The sequence below is a fragment of the Coregonus clupeaformis genome, chromosome 27, assembly GCF_020615455.1.
Source record: "Coregonus clupeaformis isolate EN_2021a chromosome 27, ASM2061545v1, whole genome shotgun sequence".
In the NCBI taxonomy this organism is placed as follows: Eukaryota; Metazoa; Chordata; class Actinopteri; order Salmoniformes; family Salmonidae; genus Coregonus; species Coregonus clupeaformis.
In genome coordinates this window covers 26,229,899-26,248,564 of record NC_059218.1, presented here as the reverse complement: position 1 = coordinate 26,248,564, position 18,666 = coordinate 26,229,899, and the positions used below count along the sequence as shown (strand labels likewise).

General features: G+C 46.7%; 1 protein-coding gene across 3 annotated transcripts in view; it reads right to left on the bottom strand.

Annotated features, from left to right (window-relative positions):
* LOC121541684 (pappalysin-1-like) overlaps positions 1-18,666 on the bottom strand; it is a 136,830-nt gene that overhangs the window by 50,292 nt on the left and 67,872 nt on the right. For all 3 annotated transcript variants that reach the window (XM_041850919.2, XM_041850920.2, XM_041850921.2), the window contains exons 10-13: positions 17,618-17,814; positions 1,051-1,158; positions 695-830; positions 306-519 (exon numbers count right to left, since the gene is read on the bottom strand). In XM_041850919.2, coding sequence (XP_041706853.1) covers positions 306-519; positions 695-830; positions 1,051-1,158; positions 17,618-17,814 — 655 coding nt within the window. The remainder of the gene's footprint in view (positions 1-305; positions 520-694; positions 831-1,050; positions 1,159-17,617; positions 17,815-18,666) is intronic.

Below are 18,666 nucleotides of genomic sequence, written 5' to 3'. Positions count from 1 at the left end.
GAACAGATACTTAAGTCCTCCTCATCCAATTAGCTTGTCTCGTTTGCTTCACTGGCAAACAACAAAAGCCACGAATGGCCCTATTTCTAATGACAGCCCCCTAACAAATCTCTTTGAGGCCGTGTGTGTGTGTGTGTGTGTGTGTGTGTGTGTGTGTGTGTGTGTGTGTGTGTGCGCGTGTGTGCACATTTCCTTGGCACATTTACCTACACATTTCCTTCTACATGCATGCAAAACAGTGATCCTTTGCAAAGCTTCCAGTGTCTCCTGTTTCTCTCCCTGTGAGCTCCCTGCCCCCTCCTCACCTCTGACCCATGGGGTTGTAGATCTCGTTGCTCTGGCACCCGCTGATGGTGATTGGGTCAAAGAACTGGAAGGAGCGCAGGCCCACGCCAGAGATGGCCACCAGGTGGGAGCGGAACTCGACCAGGATGGCCTTGGTGTGGTAGAAGGCCAGGCTCAGGTCATGGCTCACTGGGATCACCAGGGGGTTGGTCCTGCAGCTCAGACGCCAATCGCCTGGATGGAGGCAACAGGGAGAGGGAGGGAGGGAGGGAGATAGACAGAGGAAGGAGGGATGAAGAGGGATGCGAGAAGTCAGAGATATAGCTCATATGAGATTCTGAACAACAACTGCAGTGTGTTTAAGAGATCTTTCCATGCTTCTACAGTTCCATAGGTTGTAGATACTGACCTAAGCTGTGGATGACCTCCTTGGTGTCCACCAGTTTAACAGTGATGTTGCACTGCGTCTGGTCGATGTAGCCCGTACCGTCTGCAGCTAGGTGGATTATCACAGCAGCAGCCACCATGGGGTGGGAGAAGTAGGCCTGGACGAGGAGGGAACACTTACTTTTAGTGCTCTAAACTATCAACACTATACACATTCATATAGGGCAGATTACTAACTGGAGAAATGCTTATGTAAATTAAGCTTTTGCGTAAATCTTCAAAACAAAATGTTGATTTAGGTCCACAGGGGTCAATTCCAGCCTTTCGCCCACCCATATCCCATGATCCCTGATCTATAACCTTTGGCCTGTGACCTACCTTGAGCCAGTACTGGGGGTATCTGGAGGACTGCAGGGCCTCTCTGCAGGGGAACCAGGCGTACTGGGACACTCCGTCAGACAGGTCGAACACCTTGGACTGGCATGTCTGATAACACACACAGAGAGACCGAGAGAAAGAGAGAGAGAGCAAGAGAGAGATGAAGAATGTTAGTTACCCCAAACATTTCACAACATTTGCACATAACAATTGCACACATTTCGTGGAAACTAAAACTTTAAGTCTTTTACTGAAACAAGAAAGTTTGCATGTTCATTTTCAGATTATGAATCAAGTCAATGTGAATTGGCATCATTAGACAGTGTCTATTTTTCTCTGACGTTTCTCTTATTTTGCATAGGTTGAAATGTGTTCAAAGCCCTGGCAACAGGGTCATTCCTGGAGTTATGTAATAGTGTGAGGAAGTTGCTATGGAAAACAAGGCTGTGTTGATACGGCACACATGGAGGGGCAGTGTAACACGCTAAACAAGTTAACGCAGCGAAAAAACAGGCAGTTTGTGGAGAGGGGAGCTTTTGATCCTCTCTCTTTCTCTCTCTCTTTCTAAATCTCTCACTCTCCATCACTCCCTTTTATCCTTCTCTCCATCACTCATTCAATTCTCTCTCCCCAATCCCCTCTCTATATCCCTCCATCCAGTCACTTTCTTTCTCGGCCTATCCCAGCTCTTTTCAGAGTCAGAAACAGAGAGCCAGATGTCAACTCATAAGGCCTTAACACTTCCTGGACTTATGAGTTGACATCTCTACTTCATCCTCTCTACCCTCCTCTGTATGAGGGCTGCTCATGTAAGGAAGGGCACAGAGGTGAGACTGTTTGTGTTGTTTGTTGTCTCTCTTCACAGCACAGAGGGGTCATCTGTGACCAGTAGAAGCTGGTGAACCATGTTGGAGATAGCGATGGGGGGAGAGAGTACAGACACAGGCACAAGGACAGCCAGTTTGGCAAGGATGCCAGTGAAATTAGACATCTGTAACCAGAGACGTCAACCCAGAGCTCGACGAACCAGCTACGGTGATGAAAACTACCCAAAAGCCCTTGGGGCAATCTATCTGTACCCTGGATCTGCCGAGGTGACAGTTATGGATGGGCAGAGGAGGGAGCTGAGGTGGCAAAGACCAGTTGGCCTGCTTCCAAAGTCCAGTGGTTCCCAGCCACCTGTGTGTTTCTGTTGTTTTTTGGTGATATTCTTCATGGTGCTTCTCCTTTAAATAAATTGGGGTACTGCCGGTGTCTTGTGTTGAGAGTTGCTAGGGCTCCTCTTCCTGCTGCAGACTGACGAGGCAGAGTGAATATTGCACAGGTGACAGCCAACACGGACCAAACCAATGACTTATTTATGTAAACACAGGTGGCACTGAGTCCCCCCCTGCCCCCCTCCACCGGGTGTTTTTATAACACCCCACAGTTTTCAACAGATAGAGCCAGCGTAGTGTAATCACATGCCAGACTTGCTCTCTACCCAACAGCCATAAAGAGCAATGCCGGTAGGAGGGATTCACGAGCCTCCAAAGTTCTGTTACTCCCCAGCCTCCTGTACGATGGCAAGAGTCAAACTAGTCCAAATAAGATTTGTCATTCATTTGATTTAGTCATTAGGAGGTTGTAAATATACCCTGCAACCTCAACCAAGGACTGACCCTGAGGTAGGAGGTGTGTGTGTGTGTGAGCATGTGTGCGTGCGTATGTGTGTGTAGAGGGGTGACGAAATGTGTGTGCGTGAGTGCATACATATGTGTGTGTATGGAAGGGGTGTGGAGGGAGTCTAAAGTGGAAGCACACAGAGGACCACATAGCAGTGGCCTTGCATCATGGAGCAAACCACAAGAGAGCAGCCAAGCAAGGGCTCTAACGTAAGCACCACACAGAGAAAAATACACAAATAAAACAAATGGCGGACAATAAATCGTCGGAGACCGCAACATGAGAGGGTACGTCGGAAAAGAGAAAGGAGAGGGAAGAACAACACACTGGAGTCTAAACTTAGAGCCCTTTTGTTTGCGCTCGTTTTGTTATGGCAGTAAAATAGTCCTCTGCCCGCGCCGATCGACTAAATTGCTTTTATTTTGTATTTATTTTTATTTAACCTTTATTTAACTAGGCAAGTCAGTTAAGAACAAATTCTTATTTACAATGATGGCCTACCCCAGGCAAAACCCAGACGACGCTGGACTACAGCTAAAACATTACCAGACGAGATGTTGACAAAATACTATTTTAGGTCTCTGTGTTGCAAGAGAGAGGGAGAGAGAAAGAGAGAAAGAAAGATAGAATGAAAGAAATAATGAACGAAAGAAAAGCATTAAAGCATTATAAAAGATGAGAGTAACATTGTCTTCATGATTACAACCCTCTGCAGTTTCGTCACCGTTGTATCAGCCTAAAGACAACAAGGCCATGTGATCGCAGACCCCTTTTACTGTCACGTCTCAAGGGGGGCTTGCTATACGCGTAAACAGAAGGAAGGAGGGACGACGGCAACCGTTTCTCATCCTCAAAAACTGCACCTCCCTCTCGTCCTCTCCACTCCACCCCCTCTTCACCCCCTGCGTCCCTTCAGCCTCTGCGCAGCTCAAACCTGGTGTTTGGAAGTTCATTACAAGCAAATAACCTAAAGCCTATGGTTCCCTGAACAACACAGCAGCAACATTGGGGAAGGTGCTCTAAGCTCTGCGCTGTTGTGTTTCCCTCCTCTAACCATCCACCGGTCCTTAATTCAGACCAGCTGTCTGCTTACGAGAGGCGGCATGGCAGACAACAGCCAGCCCTCGGTCTGCAGACACATGCTGTTGTTTGTAAATCACCACTTAAGATAAAAGGAGGGAAGGAGAGATGAGGGGAGTCAGGCAGCAAGCAGAGCAATCTCATTGTGTGTGAGAGGGAGAAAGAGATCCCAAGATGCAGGTTGGCTGCCCTAACCGCCACGCGTTAACAAGCTACGTGAGAAAGCTCCATTTGAAGGCTTTTGCAGCCAGGGCAATAATTTAGGGTGAGTGAGTGAGTGAGTGAGTGAGTGAGTGAGTGAGTGAGTGAGTGAGTGAGTGAGTGAGTGAGTGAGTAGAGAGAGAGAGAGAGAGAGAGAGAGAGAGAGAGAGAGAGAGAGAGAGAGAGAGAGGGAGAGAGGGAGGGAGAGAGAGAGAAGGGTTCCGCTCAAATGCAGCAAATGGGACAGTCTGCCTATTAGCGTGGTTCTCAAAATGATCCCCCCACCAAACGAAAGACATAGAGAGAAGGAGGAGGGAGAGAAAAAAAACACAGAGCCAGAGAAATAATGATGGTCTTAATTACTTAATCTGCCTCTACCATGACGTTTCCCGCTGCGCTGGAGATCGGCTGCCAGTGGGTGATGTTAGGTAACCTCCGCAGAGGGAAGCCACAGCCAGGCTGGGAGTAGAAAGAGAGGCCCCAAACATAACACCAATCTCACATTTACATCCAGACACACACAGCCAGGCTGGGAATAGAGAGAGGCCCCAGCCATAACATAAAATCCAACCCCAACCTCAGCCTTAGACCGAGACACACAGTCAAGATGGAAGAGAGAGGGCCCCAACCATATCCTACCAACCCCAACCCCAGGTTTATAGCTATAAACACACAGTCAGTCTAGCTGGAAGAGAGAGACGGAGAGGCCCCAAGCATAACCCCAAACCCAACAGTAACCTCAGCCACCCAAGAGCAGCCCACTCTGGCTGCAAAGTGATCTCACACTTCCTCTTTCTCTCTCATGGTCATCCTGCAGAGGAGAGCACCTGCAGTATCTCTCGCACTCCACATGGCTGCTTCAGTTCATCAGTTGAAAATAGCCCATACCTGTAAATCTTTACATTGATAAGTATAAATAGCACCTAAATAAGCCATAAACATCTATGTTGCTTCCCAACAGAACGGTCCATATTCTGTTCCTGTGTATTGTAAATGCAGCTTATGAAAGGCCTATTCAGGGCGAGGGGTGACCCCATTTGGCCTCTCAGGATTGGTCATAAAAAGTGAAGCTTTGGAACACAGCGCCCTAGCTGACTACCTCTGGTTTCCTCTCCGCCCGCCTGCCACTCCCTAAGTACACTGGATTCAACACACATTACAGCACATTTGGGGAGCGGATGTTTCTTATTTGGCCACGGCTCCCAAATGTGTTTATTTATTTCATCGAAACACATTCAGTAAACAGCTGCTTGGCTTCTTTTTCTTTTCATTTTTTCTTTATCCCCGCTTTATTTTGAGAAAATTACCATAAATTAGAGCTCCATCGGGGCGGAAGGAGTGAGCATCTGTGAGACATTTGCGGGTCGAGTCCTGTGCGAGGTTCAAACCACCAACGTTTACTGGAATGCTGGTGAGCGCCTGATGTGTGAGGTAATGTCCTGTCACAGAGGAGAAATGGCTCCCCGGCCCCACCCTTACAGGCAGGCGCACAGTCCCATTGGCCGCTGAGCCAATAACGGGGCTTATACGCCCATGCTCTAGCCTCCGCAGCCCAGCGAGTGCGCTGAGGGCAAAGCAATAGTGTGGTACACCTACTCCCCTGATCTCATCTGTCAAGACCTAAGTAGTGGCTGGTGCTGAGACCACAGAACCAGGGTTGGTGGGTGCACCAGTGCCAGGCCAACCAGCCGATCGCAGATGGATTCAAATGGCGTTGGATTCCTCGGGCATGGCCTTTTCTGTCAAAATGCCACCAGCACATAAATGTCCCTCACTCAACGTGTCCAACACTCGTCCCTGCGGCCAAAACCTACGTGTTAACAGCTTGAAATGTAAATGGGGGCTGCTGATACCTCCAGAACCCGACCTGATGGGGTTTCCAGATGGTCCCCTTAATGATAATTGAAACGGGAGAATGTCGGAACGTCATTCGTTTTTATTTTATGTAACCACATGTTTATGTCATTGGCTGCGAGCCTGATGAGGAGTGTGGTTTGGAATGGGTTTATAGCGCGAGGGAAACATGGTCTTCCTTGTAGCTCCTCAGCAAGAGAACAGCACAGAGCTGTCAGCTACTGTATGGGATTTGGTGTGTGTAGCTGCATGCACACGCTGCACTTCTGGGACTCGGAAAGGGCCATCTGGTGATTGTTTCCTGGTTTTTACTAGCCAGACACTCTTTCCTACTCTTCCTCTTCTCTCATTTTCTTCTCTCCTCCTCTTCTAGTTATGGTGAGTAACCTGAGGGGCCACGCTGTCTTCGATTCCTGCGAGATGGAAGCTCTATCCATAGCTTCCATAGGTCCCTGCCAGTGCACATATATTTGTCTAATGTGCTAAATGCCTGGGTTTCAGCACAATATCCAGGTGATTATTTGTGCCGTGAGAGGACTGCTACTAATGTTATCCTGTAGTCTGCATGGGATCCATTATGAAAGGCTGGGGTTCTCTAGGGCTCTGGACCGGGGTTGCGTCAGCTTGCTGGGCAGCATCCATCCCCTGAGAAATCACCTGGCTCAACATTAAATGGTTCACTGTAATATGTGCTGCTGGTTGCTAGCTCTGAGCCCAATTCACCAATGAAATCACACCCCCCCCCACCCCTCCTGGAATTAACCCAGCTAAAATAAGTATCCCATGGTGTAACTGTGTGTGAACATTATGTTCCTCTGCACAAAGACAGGAGTGGTACATCAAATCCTCTGAGGACCACGACTATAATCCTGCATGAAGCATGGTCGACTGTAGCTGCTGCTGCTGGACGGACTAACTGTGTGGGCGGTATGTGTGTATGTGTGTGTGTGTGTGTGGGGGGGTCCGGTCTGTGTGTGTATGTATATGTCACACGAGGCTGCTCAGGGGAGAATGGCTCAAAATAAAGGCTAGAACGGCGCAAATCGAATCAAACACATGGAAACCATGTGTTTGATGTACAGTATATGATACCATTCCACTTATTCTGCTCAAGTCATTAACACGAGCCTATTCTCCCCAATTAGGAGCCACCAACCTCCTGCGGTGTATATGTATGTGTGTGTGTATATGCATGCCTGTGTTCCATGGGAAAGCAAGAACATACGTTAAGGAGCTTACAAAAGCAGCCCCTCAAACACTGGTCTTCTATATGCATTGACTTATGACATCAACATTGTTCAACAAAAGATTAAGCTAGCAGTACAGATGAATTGGCCAAGAAACACATTTCAAATGTGCAAGGAGGCAGACTTGTATCACAGGAGGCTGGTGGCGCCTTAATTGGGGAGGACAGGCTTGTGGTAATGGCTGGAGTGGAATGGGTGGAATGGTATCAAATACATCAAACACATGGGTTCCGTCTGTTTGATGCCATTCAATTTGCTCTGTTCCAGACATTAATATGAGCCGTCCTCCCCTCAGCAGCCTCCACTGATTTGTATAATCATTAACACTTATCAACCCCCAAATTGCGTTAATGCTTATGTTTATTCTATCTCTTATGTCTTTATGATACTTTAATTAAATAAAACGGCACATTTGTGATGACTTTGGATCTGATTATGAGAATTAAATAAGGCCTGCCCTTGGGGTGTGAAATTGGGGTTTGGCCATTATTTGTTCTGAAATGTTCATTCTAAGCCGTGGTATTTGCCAGAAGATACACTACATTTCCAAAAGTATGTGAACTCCTGCTCGTCAAACATCTCCTTCCAAAATCATGAGCATTAATATGGAGTTGGTCCCCCCTTTGCTGCTATAACAGCCTCCACTCTTCTGGGAAGGCTTTCCACTAGATGTTGGAACATTGCTGCAGGGACTTGCTTACATTCAGGCATAAGAGCATTAGTGAGGTCGGGCACTGATGTTGAATTATAAGCCTGTCTCGCAGTCGGTGTTCCAATTCATCCCAAAGGTGTTCGATGGGGTTGAGGTCAGGGATCTGTGCAGGCCAGTCAAGTTCTTCCACTCCGATCTCGACAAATAATTTCTGTATGGACCTTGCTTTGTGCACGGGGGTATTGTCATGCTGAAACAGGAAAGGGCCTTCCCCAAACTGTTGCCACAAAGTTGGAAGCACAGAATCGTCTAGAATGTCATTGTATGCTGTAGCGTTAAGATTTCCCTTCAATGGAACTAAGGGGCCTAGCCCGAACCATGAAAAACAGCCCCAGACCATTATTCCTCCTCCACCAAACCGTACAGTTGGCACTATGCATTGGGCTGGTAGCATTCTCCTGGCATCCGCCAAACCCAGATTCGTCTATCAGACTGCCAGATGGTGAAGCGTGATTCATCACTCCAGAGAAAGCGTTTCCACTGCTCCAGAGTCCAATGGCGGTGAGCTTTACACCACTCCAGCCGACGCTTGGCATTGCGCATGGTGATCTTAGGCTTGTGTGCGGCTGCTCGGCCAAGGAAACCCATTTCATGAAGCTCACATCCTCTTTCTCTTTGTTATTCCTTATTTTTTCATTCTCACACACTCTCTCTGTCTCTCTCTCTTTCTGTCTCTCTCTGTCTCTCTCTCTTTCTGTCTCTCTCTGTTTGTCTCTCTGTCCCTCCATCTCCATTCTCAGAGTGCACGACATCTCAGTGGAGTGCCACTTTCACATTCATTCTGGATGCAGTAAGTTCCCCTCCTGCACAATCGGCATACTGTGCAACCGACATGATAAAACTGATGGAGAGAAGAAAAAAACTAGGAAAGAAAATCAAACAGAGCGTGGGCCCTGCCCTCCAACAGCCCGCCGGGGCTATAAAAGTCAACAGGCAAGCCCGGTAGCCACGCTCAGTGGCCCTCTGATAGATGCGTGTCACTCTTGGCAATGGAATGGCTGATTTCTTTCCATGGGGAGAAAGACTGCAGGCTACTCAGCGCTTAGCTGTTACGCACAGTGGCGGTGTGTATATTTTTGTTCCTAAGTGCAATGCTTTGCATGCTGCGTTATATCATTTCTCTACCCGTTTTGGCCACAACGGCTAGACTGATAGTGCATGCATCTTCAGGGGGAATGATTTGTTCCTCATGTACTGTACTGTATGGTCTGGTGCTGGTGCTGGGAGGGTGTTGCTCACCCAAAGGGAGGGAGGAAGCTGCCAGAGTTTAGCTCAGTGGGGCAGATGTGTGGATGAGAATGATCCACCATTGACTTTCTTGGCAAAGTTTGCCCTGAACTTCCTCTATGAAGTTCATCTATTCTACTGTATCTGTCCAGGTGCAGACATACAGAATGTACCCGGCCCGACACCACCCGAACACGGTGGAGGAAACAACAAGTGTGGTAAAAAACAACAACAAGCCAGGAGCCTTTCACAGTTACCCACACTACCTGACATCAAACATATTTCTATATCGTGAAGCTCCACCCCATAGGGTGGCTTCACTCCTATTGGTTTACCCCGCTGCCTAGGCAGCCAATAGCCGATAACAAATTATGCATGTGCGAGACTGAAGACTGAAGACTGCCAGAAGCAGGCAGAAGATTCAAGACGTTAGAATCTCTAGACCTTTGATGTTGGCCCTATGAGCAAACTACAACCAAAAACTATTTTAAGAGCTCTATGTTGCTGCTTCGCACTTTTCGGCAACCCAGAGTGGCGTCCAGGACCTCCCCCATATGTGCCAGCTTCGTGTTGCTGGCCTATGAATGTGCGACAGAAGCATCTGACAGCTGCGTCGGCGAGGAGGTCCCTCTCATGGATGTACTCTCGGTGGTCTCAGATGGGGACGCCGGTGACATTTCTATGGAGCAGTTGCCAACGTTGACCCAGGCCCTTCTTCTCTCTTGGGGAAGGGAGGCATGGCAGTGGAACCGCGCTGTTTAAGGATGTGGATGACGCTGGCTCTGACATTTCATCAGCCCAGTTGTCCACTCTCTAGGCCTCTCTGCACTCCGAAATGTTGGGGCTCATTGAGGGGGCCACCAAGCAACTCGGGAACCGCCTCCCTCTGCCCCACCAGCCATGGAAACAGACCCCTTGGCTTCCGCCATGCTCTCGCTCCACCATTATGTGGAGGGCTCCTGGGGCTCGCCGTTGATGGCAAAAGCGTACTCCAAGTCTTACACGCCATTCACTAGGGTGGACGGACGGCAGGAGGCTATCGCCCACAGCATCCCTCAGCTCAAGAGAGCCATGGCCACTTACCTCATCCTGAGTACAAGCTTTTGGGACATCATGGGGTAGGCAACCCTGTTCCTGGAGTGCCACAGGTACTGCAGGATTTTGTTCCAACTAGCTACCACACCAGACCAACTGAGCTAATTGATCAGTTCAGTGATTGACTAAATTCAACACACCTGGTCTTCCAGGTTGGTTAAATCAAAAACATGACAGGGTTACCTACCCCTGAGTTACACGCTCGGCGCACAGGCAGTGGCCGCGGCCAATAACGAGGCTGACAAAACCCTTCTGCTCAAAGCCCCCAAGCTACTGAGTGTTTTGGGAAGTTGGAGGAGGAGAAGAAGCAGCTGTCCAGACACCTGCCTCTGGCCAAAGAGGCGGTGCCCCACCAACAGTCAGCCCTCTCTGCTTCTACCTCAACGAACGCCCGGCCTAGATCTGCGGCACATTGTCAAGCCCGCCATCAAACGACGGCCCCCAGTGCATTTTTGACGGCCTCCATGACTACATTAAGGCCACTGGCTGCCCCGTCTGCCCAGCAGCCCAGAACGCGCCCTGAGGTTTCCAGAAGCGACACCGCATCTAACTGGATGCGGAGGGAGCGTACAGATGATTTGAAGGCCAGTAGTTCTGTCATTCAGCCTATTTCTGTTGCCCACACCCCTCGCTGTGGTTTACTGGCTGCTGTTATCAGCATGATACAGGGTGCGTGAGACTGTCCAAGACTTACGCTGGTAAGTGGGGTGTGTTCATGTACTGGTGCGATAAGGACACCGTCTAACCTATGCATTGCTCTGTGGAGAGTGTTCTCTCTTTCCTGCAATTTCTCTTTGATAAGCAACGTTCGTGTCCACCATTAAGGTGTACACCTCAGCGATTCCTGCCTGTCATGAAGGTTTTGGCGGGGTGCCTGTTTTTAGCCACCCACTCGTGAAACGTCTTCTGTTGAGCCACAGCCCCGCAGTCGGATTTGGCTTTGGTGCTTGAGGCTTTGTGGGCCGCCTTTTGAGCCATTTACCCAGATCCTTTTGAAGATGCTGTCTTTGAAGACACTATTGTTGCTTGCCCTGAAAGCTGCCAAGCGTGTCAGTGATTTGTGCGCTCTGTCGACATGACCCGACTGCCCGATCTGAGCAGGGCGGTGTTGCGTCCTAATCCGGCGTTCACGCCTAAGATTATCAAGAGCTCTTATAGATGGCAGATCCTTGAGCTGTGGGATTCTCCCCTCCCCCACATGCTAAGGAATGAGAGGTGTGGCTCCATCGCCTGTACCCTTTCCGCGCATTATGTGGAGAGCGCGGCGATGTTTAGGATGTTTGTGTGCTATGGTGCTGCTGCGCTTGGTCAACCACTTTCCAAGCAGCGGTTGTTTCACTGGCTTTGCGACTGCATTAAGATAGCCTATGAGACTGTGGAGCGCCCCTTGCCTTCTGGCATCAGGTCCCACTCCACACGTGGAGTCGCAGTCTCCTCTGCCCTTTTTAGGGGTGTGTGGGTCGAGGATATTTGTGCGGCAGCGTCGTGGCCATTGACTTGCCCCTTTGTCAATTTTTTATCTCTTAGATATGTCCTTGGGCTCTCTTGCTCAGTCTGTACTCAGCGTCACCGCTGAGAGGACTTAGGCTGAGGGAGCGTGTTGATGGGCTGCCAGGATTTCCTGGGCAGCTCCCTTACGGGGCATACAGTGCCTTGCAAAAGTATTCATCCCCCTTGGCGTTTTTCCTATTTTTGTTGCATTACAACCTGTAATTTAAATAGATTTTTATTTGGATTTCATGTAATGGATATACACAAAATATTCCAAATTGGTGAAGAGGAATGAAAAAAATAACTTGTTTCAAAAATTCAAAAAATTTTATAACGGAAAAGTGGTGCATGCATATGTATTCACCTCCTTTGCTATGAAGCCCCTAAATAAGATCTGGTGCAACCAATTACCTTCAGAAGTCACATAATTAGTTAAATAAAGTCCACATGTGTGCAATCTAAGTGTCACATGATCTGTCACATGATCTCAGTATATATACACCTGTTCTGAATGGCCCCAGAGTCTGCAACACCTCTAAGCAAGGGGCACCACCAAGCAAGCGGCACCATGAAGACCAAGGAGCTCTCCAAACAGGTCAGGGACAAAGTTGTGGAGAAGTCCAGATCAGGGTTGGGTTCTAAAAAAACGTTGAACATCCCACAGAGCACCATTAAATCCATTTTTTTTAAATGGAAAGAATATGGCACCACAACAAACCTGCCAAGAGAGGGCTGCCCACCAAAACTCACGTGACAGATCATGTGACACTAAATAGACAATAAAGTCCTCCTGTGTGCAATCTAACTAATTATGTGACTTCTGAAGGTAATTGGTTGCACCAGATCTTATTTAGGGGCTTCATAGCAAAGGGGGTGAATACATATGCTCGCACCACTTTTCCGCCATTTATTTTGTATAATTTTTTTTAACTAGTTATTATTTTCATTCCACTTCACCAATTTTGACTATTTTGTGTATGTCCATTACATGAAATCCAAATAAAAATCAATTTAAATTACAGGTTGTAATGCAACAAAATAGGAAAAACGCCAAGGGGGATGAATACTTTTGCAAGGCACTGTAACTCCAGTTCTATGAGGGAAGCGGAGCCCCATTGGGCTTCGGGCCCTGACGGCTCCCGGGGACTCGCTGAAGACTTTTCAAGAGGCTGAGTAAGGGGATGTGCTCAAATATATAGGGGCAACTGTGCTCCCATTGGCTGGAGCGCGTGCAGCATTTTTTTATCAGGCTATTTGCTGCCTAGGCAGTGGAATAAACTGCCTAGGCAGTGGAACTGGAGTTGGATATCCAGTAACTGATGGCCCAGATCAGAAGGGTCCATGGTTCCATGCACTCTTCTTCAAACTCGTTCCCATGACCACACAGCTCTGAGCCGTGACATGTCAAGTTCAGCCTCACAGAGTAGATAGTAATACTCTAAAATGGGAAACTGTAGGTTTCTGGTAAACCTGTTATGTCCAAGTGAAATCTACACTTTGCAGTAAAAATGTATGTAATGAAAGAAAACAACAAAGTCTATGTATAAGCAAGGCAACATCGGTTTAATAGTAGCTGTTACACCTGTGTTACACCTAACTTTTCCCCCCTATATGTGTAGCTGTATAGTTCAGGGCGAACAACATTGCTTTAGTACAGTAGCATCCCACCGCGGGGAGCAGAACTGCACAGTGTGCCCAATCAGCCTTGAAGTGGAGGGAAACGTTAACGAGCAAACTTGAGTCGGAGGAAGTCGCTTCTGGTACCAATAAACCCTAGCTGCTCTGGTTACAGTAGACAGGAAATCAGAACATGTAATCTCCTGTGCCCTCCTTTAGGGGAGAGAGAGAGGGGAAGGTAGGGGGATATTGTCTGTGGGGCTGTGTTCCATACAAAGAGGTAGCTGGGTACTATCATTTTGGGAGACGGCTTTATTGTCATCTTGACTGTGGGAGATATTATCTCTGAGCACACAGGCCGGGATCAAAGAGAGTGTGTGCGTGTCAAGTCTGGATGAAGGATCTCCCTATCGCTAATACACGAGGTGTGGCAGGAGCAGAGCACGGGGAGTTTGAGGGAAGTATGACAGGTTGGGGAGGCCTGTGCTGAAAAGTACTGTTACAATCAATAGTAAAGGCATTGCAGATAAGAGGAGCTGAACCCAGCGTTTTTCATCTGAGGGTTTTAAAAGGTCCTTAACTCAGGATGAACACATGCTGGTAGTTGCTACGATTCCTGGATAGCCTCAAATGTTATTGTATGGTGGTGTGTGTGTGTGTGTGTGTGTGTGTGTGTGTGTGTGTGTGTGTGTGTGTGTGTGTGTGTGTGTGTGTATGCGTAGGCTATACAGTAGGCAGCCTTTCAGTTTGGCAGTGATATCATCTCTCAAGAAATAATGTATGTATGGATCACGTGTCCTGCTCTGTGGCTCTTCTGGGAAAATACCTTATGCAACTACATTGGTGGCAATACACTTTGTATCCTCTCTCACATCCATCGAGCTGTGAACTCGTCGAGGTAGTGTGAACACTGACGTCACAAAAAGAGGTCAATTGGCAATCTCTCAACCAGCTTCATGAGGTAGTCAACTGGAATGCATTTCAATTAACAGGTGTGCCTTGTTAAAAGTTAATTTGTGGAGTTTCTTTCCTTCTTAATGCGTTTGAGCCAATCAGTTGTGTTGTGACAAGGTAGGGGTGGTATACAGAAGATAGCCCTATTTGGTAAAAGACCAAGTCCATATTATGGCAAGAACAGCTCAAATAAGCAAAGACAAATGACAGTCCATCATTACTTTAAGACATGAAGGTCAGTCAATCTAGAACGTTTCAAGAACTTCGAAAGTTTTTTCAAGTGCAGTCGCAAAAACCATCAAGTGCTATGATGAAACTGGCTATCATGAGGACCACAAACAGGAAAGGTAGACCCAGAGTTACCTCAGCTGCAGAAGATAAATTCATGAGAGTTAACTGCACCTCAGATTGCAGCCCAAATAAATGCTTTACAGAGTTCATGTAACAGACACATCTCAACATCAACTGTTCAGAGGAGACTGCGTGAATCAGGGCTTCATGGTTGAATTGCTGCAAAAAAAACACTACTAAAGGACACCAATAAGAAGAAGATACTTGCTTGGGCCAAGAAACACGAGCAATGGACATTAGATCGGTGGAAATATTTCCTTTGGTGTGATGAGTCCAAATTTGAGAGTTTTGGATCCCACCGCCATGTCTTTGTGAGACGCAGAGTAGGTGAACGGATGATCTCCGCATGTGTGGTTCCCACCGTGAAGAATGGAGGAGGAGGTGTGATGGTGTGGGTGTGCTTTGCTGGTGACACTGACAGTGATTTATTTAGAATTCAAGCACACTTACCCAGCATGGCTACCACAGCATTTTGCAGCGATACGCCATCCCATCTGGTTTGCACTTAGTGGGACTATAATTTGTTTTTCAACAGGACATTGACCCAACACACCTCCAGGCTGTGTAAGGGCTATTTGACCAAGAAGGAGAGTGATGGAGTGCTGCATCAGATGACCTGGCCTCCACAATCACCCGACTTCAACCCAATTGAGATGGTTTTGGATGAGTTGGACCGCAGAGTGAAGGAAAAGCAGCCAACAACTGCTCAGCATATGTGGGAACTCCTTCAAGACTGTTGGAAAATCATTCCTCATGAAGCTGGTTGAGAGAATGCCAAGAGTGTGCACTTTTTTGGTTACTACATGATTCCATATGTGTCCAAACTTTTGACTGGTACTCTATTGTGATGTCACGAGAGGCTGTGTCCTGGAGGGACGTTACATCCCCCTGAGGTGGCTGCAAACCCAGACAGCTATGGCTCCATCTGCTGGTATGGTCGGGAACTCCACCCCTCTATGGCCAATCTTCCCACGCAGCTGAAACAAATGAGGAGCTGATGAGCTGAAGGTTTGGGGAAGGGAAGAGACACAGTCTCCAACCTGGGCTCTCTGGAGGACAAGAGTGCTGCACGTCCACTTCCATGAGGAATATAAGGATTTGGAGATACTTACCTTTGGGAAATACTCACCTTTGGATATGCACCTGTGGAAATACGTGAGAGACATTTGGAAGGACTTTTTGCTGGGTTGGCCACTAGCTGCAACGTGGACTACAGTAAGGCTGGGGAAAAGTTATCTGAGCGAGTGAGAATTATGATTTTGGATGTGGAAAAGACATCCCTGAACTGTTAACCCTTAAAGAGCCACAAGAGAACAGAATTTTGTTATATTTTCGTTGATTCCCCAAGACCTATAATAAAATCCTTGTTTTGTTTGAACCTTGTCTCCTTGCACTACTTGAGCAATCCCGCTGAAAGCTGTGTAGCCTCTCGTGACGTCACACTATGTAAATGTCATATTTCTGTTTTTGCTTAGTCCGTATGAGGTATTGTGTGTAGATTAATGAGGAAAACAAACAATTTAATCAATTTTAGAATAAGGCTGTAACGTAACAAAATTTGGAAAAAGTCAAGGGTCTGAATACTTTCCGAATGCACTGTAAATACTTATAATATAATACTAATAATACAAAATGTCAGGTACATATCAGTCCATATGTCCTGTACTATGTCCAATCATATAACACATTAATACTCCCTGCGTCCAATCAAATGACGCATTAATAATCCCTTCCTCCAATCAAATAACACTGTATTAATCATTCAATCCAATGAAATAACACTGTGGTAATGTCCTGTAGAACAGAGAGAGGTTGAATAGGGAAGAACCTGATGCAGTTGTTCTCTGTGTAGTGTGTTTTTGTAACTCAGTGATTCCCTGTGTCCCGCAACAGCAACAGATCAATGGCACCAGAGTCTCTGAGTGGAATCAATGACGTCTTCCCCTGTCCTCCGTAAGCATTACATTAATGAAAGCTATAAACTTCGCCTTAGACAACAGAGAGCTCTCTCTTCACAACACCCCGGGCCAAAAAGGAATCACGTAACCTTTTCAAGAGCTTTCCAGTGTGTGTGTGTGTGTGTGTGTGTGTGTGTGTGTGTGTGTAGCGTATATGGTAGGTGGTCTTGCAGTTTGGCAGTGATAACATCTCTCAAGCTGACCCAGGGCACTGTGTGTTCTTCACAGTATAAATCATTTATGTATGGATCACATGTGTGCTGCTCGGTGGCTCTTCTGGGAAAATACTTGATGCAACTACATTGGTGGGAACACACTTGGTCTCCTCTCTAACACGCATCGAGCTGTGAATTCGTCAAGATAGTGTGAAAATTTACATCACAAAAGGAGCTCAATTGAGAACACTGTGTAGGATAAATGACATTCTCTGTCCAATAAATAGTTCTCTAAGTGGAATCAATAACATATTCCCCTGTCCTCCATAAACATTACAATAATGAAAGCTATAAACGTTGCCTTAAACAACAGAGCTCTCTTTTCACAACACCCCAGGCCAAAAATGAATCAGATAACCTTTAAGAGCTTTTTGAGCTCAGTTACCAACCAAAAAAAGAGAAATGCTGGAGATTAGAAAGCGCAATAAACTTCCCTAACACAATGCTGACATCATGGTTGCCTCTCAAGGTGCAGTGTACACATCCATTGCCTTTGTGACCTTACAAGCCCCTGAACACAGACACAGCGCACAGTAAGAGATACAGACATTGATAAGTAGGTAAAGAATTGTACCAAAAAGATTCAACAAGGTAATGTGAGGTGGCATACACATTAAATTGGCTACCATTATCTGTCTTATTCACTTATGGAAACCCATGTCAGTGTCAAAACAGCTTGGTGCAGGAACACTATAGTCCTGTTCATTAGGAACCAAAATGAAGGGGGAAAAAACAGAGTAAAACAATAAGAAACACTCCTATTTCCAATAAGAAACACTTATTTTCGTTTTGTGTTGCAAAGCGTTTAAAAAATAATGATGTGCGTTCCCTGATGAACGCAACCCATCGTGTTGTGTTGTGTAGTGTAGTGTAGATTATGGAGGTAGATTAGGGATGTACCTTAATGACGGCAGGGTAGCCGGCGGCCACCTCGGCTGGGCAGTAGAGACTCTCCTGGTGGGACACCTGTACGGCTGTGGCCCACTGGTCCAGGAACCCACTGGGGGTGTACAGGCCACAGTCCCTCACGCTGGTCTCCCGCTCAAAGTCCTCACACACTCCGTCACCGTCGTAGAAGTAACACATACTGGGCTCCTCTGAAGGGAGAGAGAGAAGAGAGAAGTGTGAAGAGATTCACGCTTAACGTTAGACTCTTAAACTGTTTGGATTGTGTTGAGGGAAATTAACTTGTGTTTATGTGAATGAACTTGAAAACTGTTCGCGTTGATGAACTTGTTAAAAAGGGCCCAGATTACGCAATATATCTATCGTACGGTAGTTTATCCATTGCCTTTTAGCTATCAACTGCATTTGCTGTAGTTTATTTTGTCTTGGTTCATTGTCTTGTCTTTTTTTTATGTTTAGGCAACACCCACTAATGTCCCACACCTGATGTTAATGATTATTCCTGCTTTATTGGAGTCAGTAAACAGATTGGTAGAGAACACTCAATATGTGGTTAGAGGAAGCTAGGCATGCTATCTGTTTAGGAAAATATATATTTTATTAGTTTAAATAGACCTTTTAGAGTGGTTTGTATTTTATGCTCTTTTAATCCCATCTGTTTTCAAATAACTATATACAGAACATTCAGTCTATTTTGTGGTTTTTAACCTCTGTTGTGCAAGGATAGGCCAGCTGTTTCACAAGGAAGGAGAGGGGGAAGAGAGTTGAGTGAGGAATAGGTGAGAGAGAGGAGAAAGGGATGAGGTCAGAAGAAGAGGAGATATAGAGTACCACAGTATGAGTCATAATACCCATAAAACCTAGCGGCCAAACAGGTAAATGGTTTCAATCGTTTTTCCATCATTCATTTTTCCCATAGGGGATTTTAGAAACACTTAAAATAAGGGCTGTGTTTCATGTAGGCTTACCCTGGCATGACGTTTTGATAACTGTGTAAATCTCTATAGGACAAGGTGACTTTTATCAATATATTCGCCTGTATT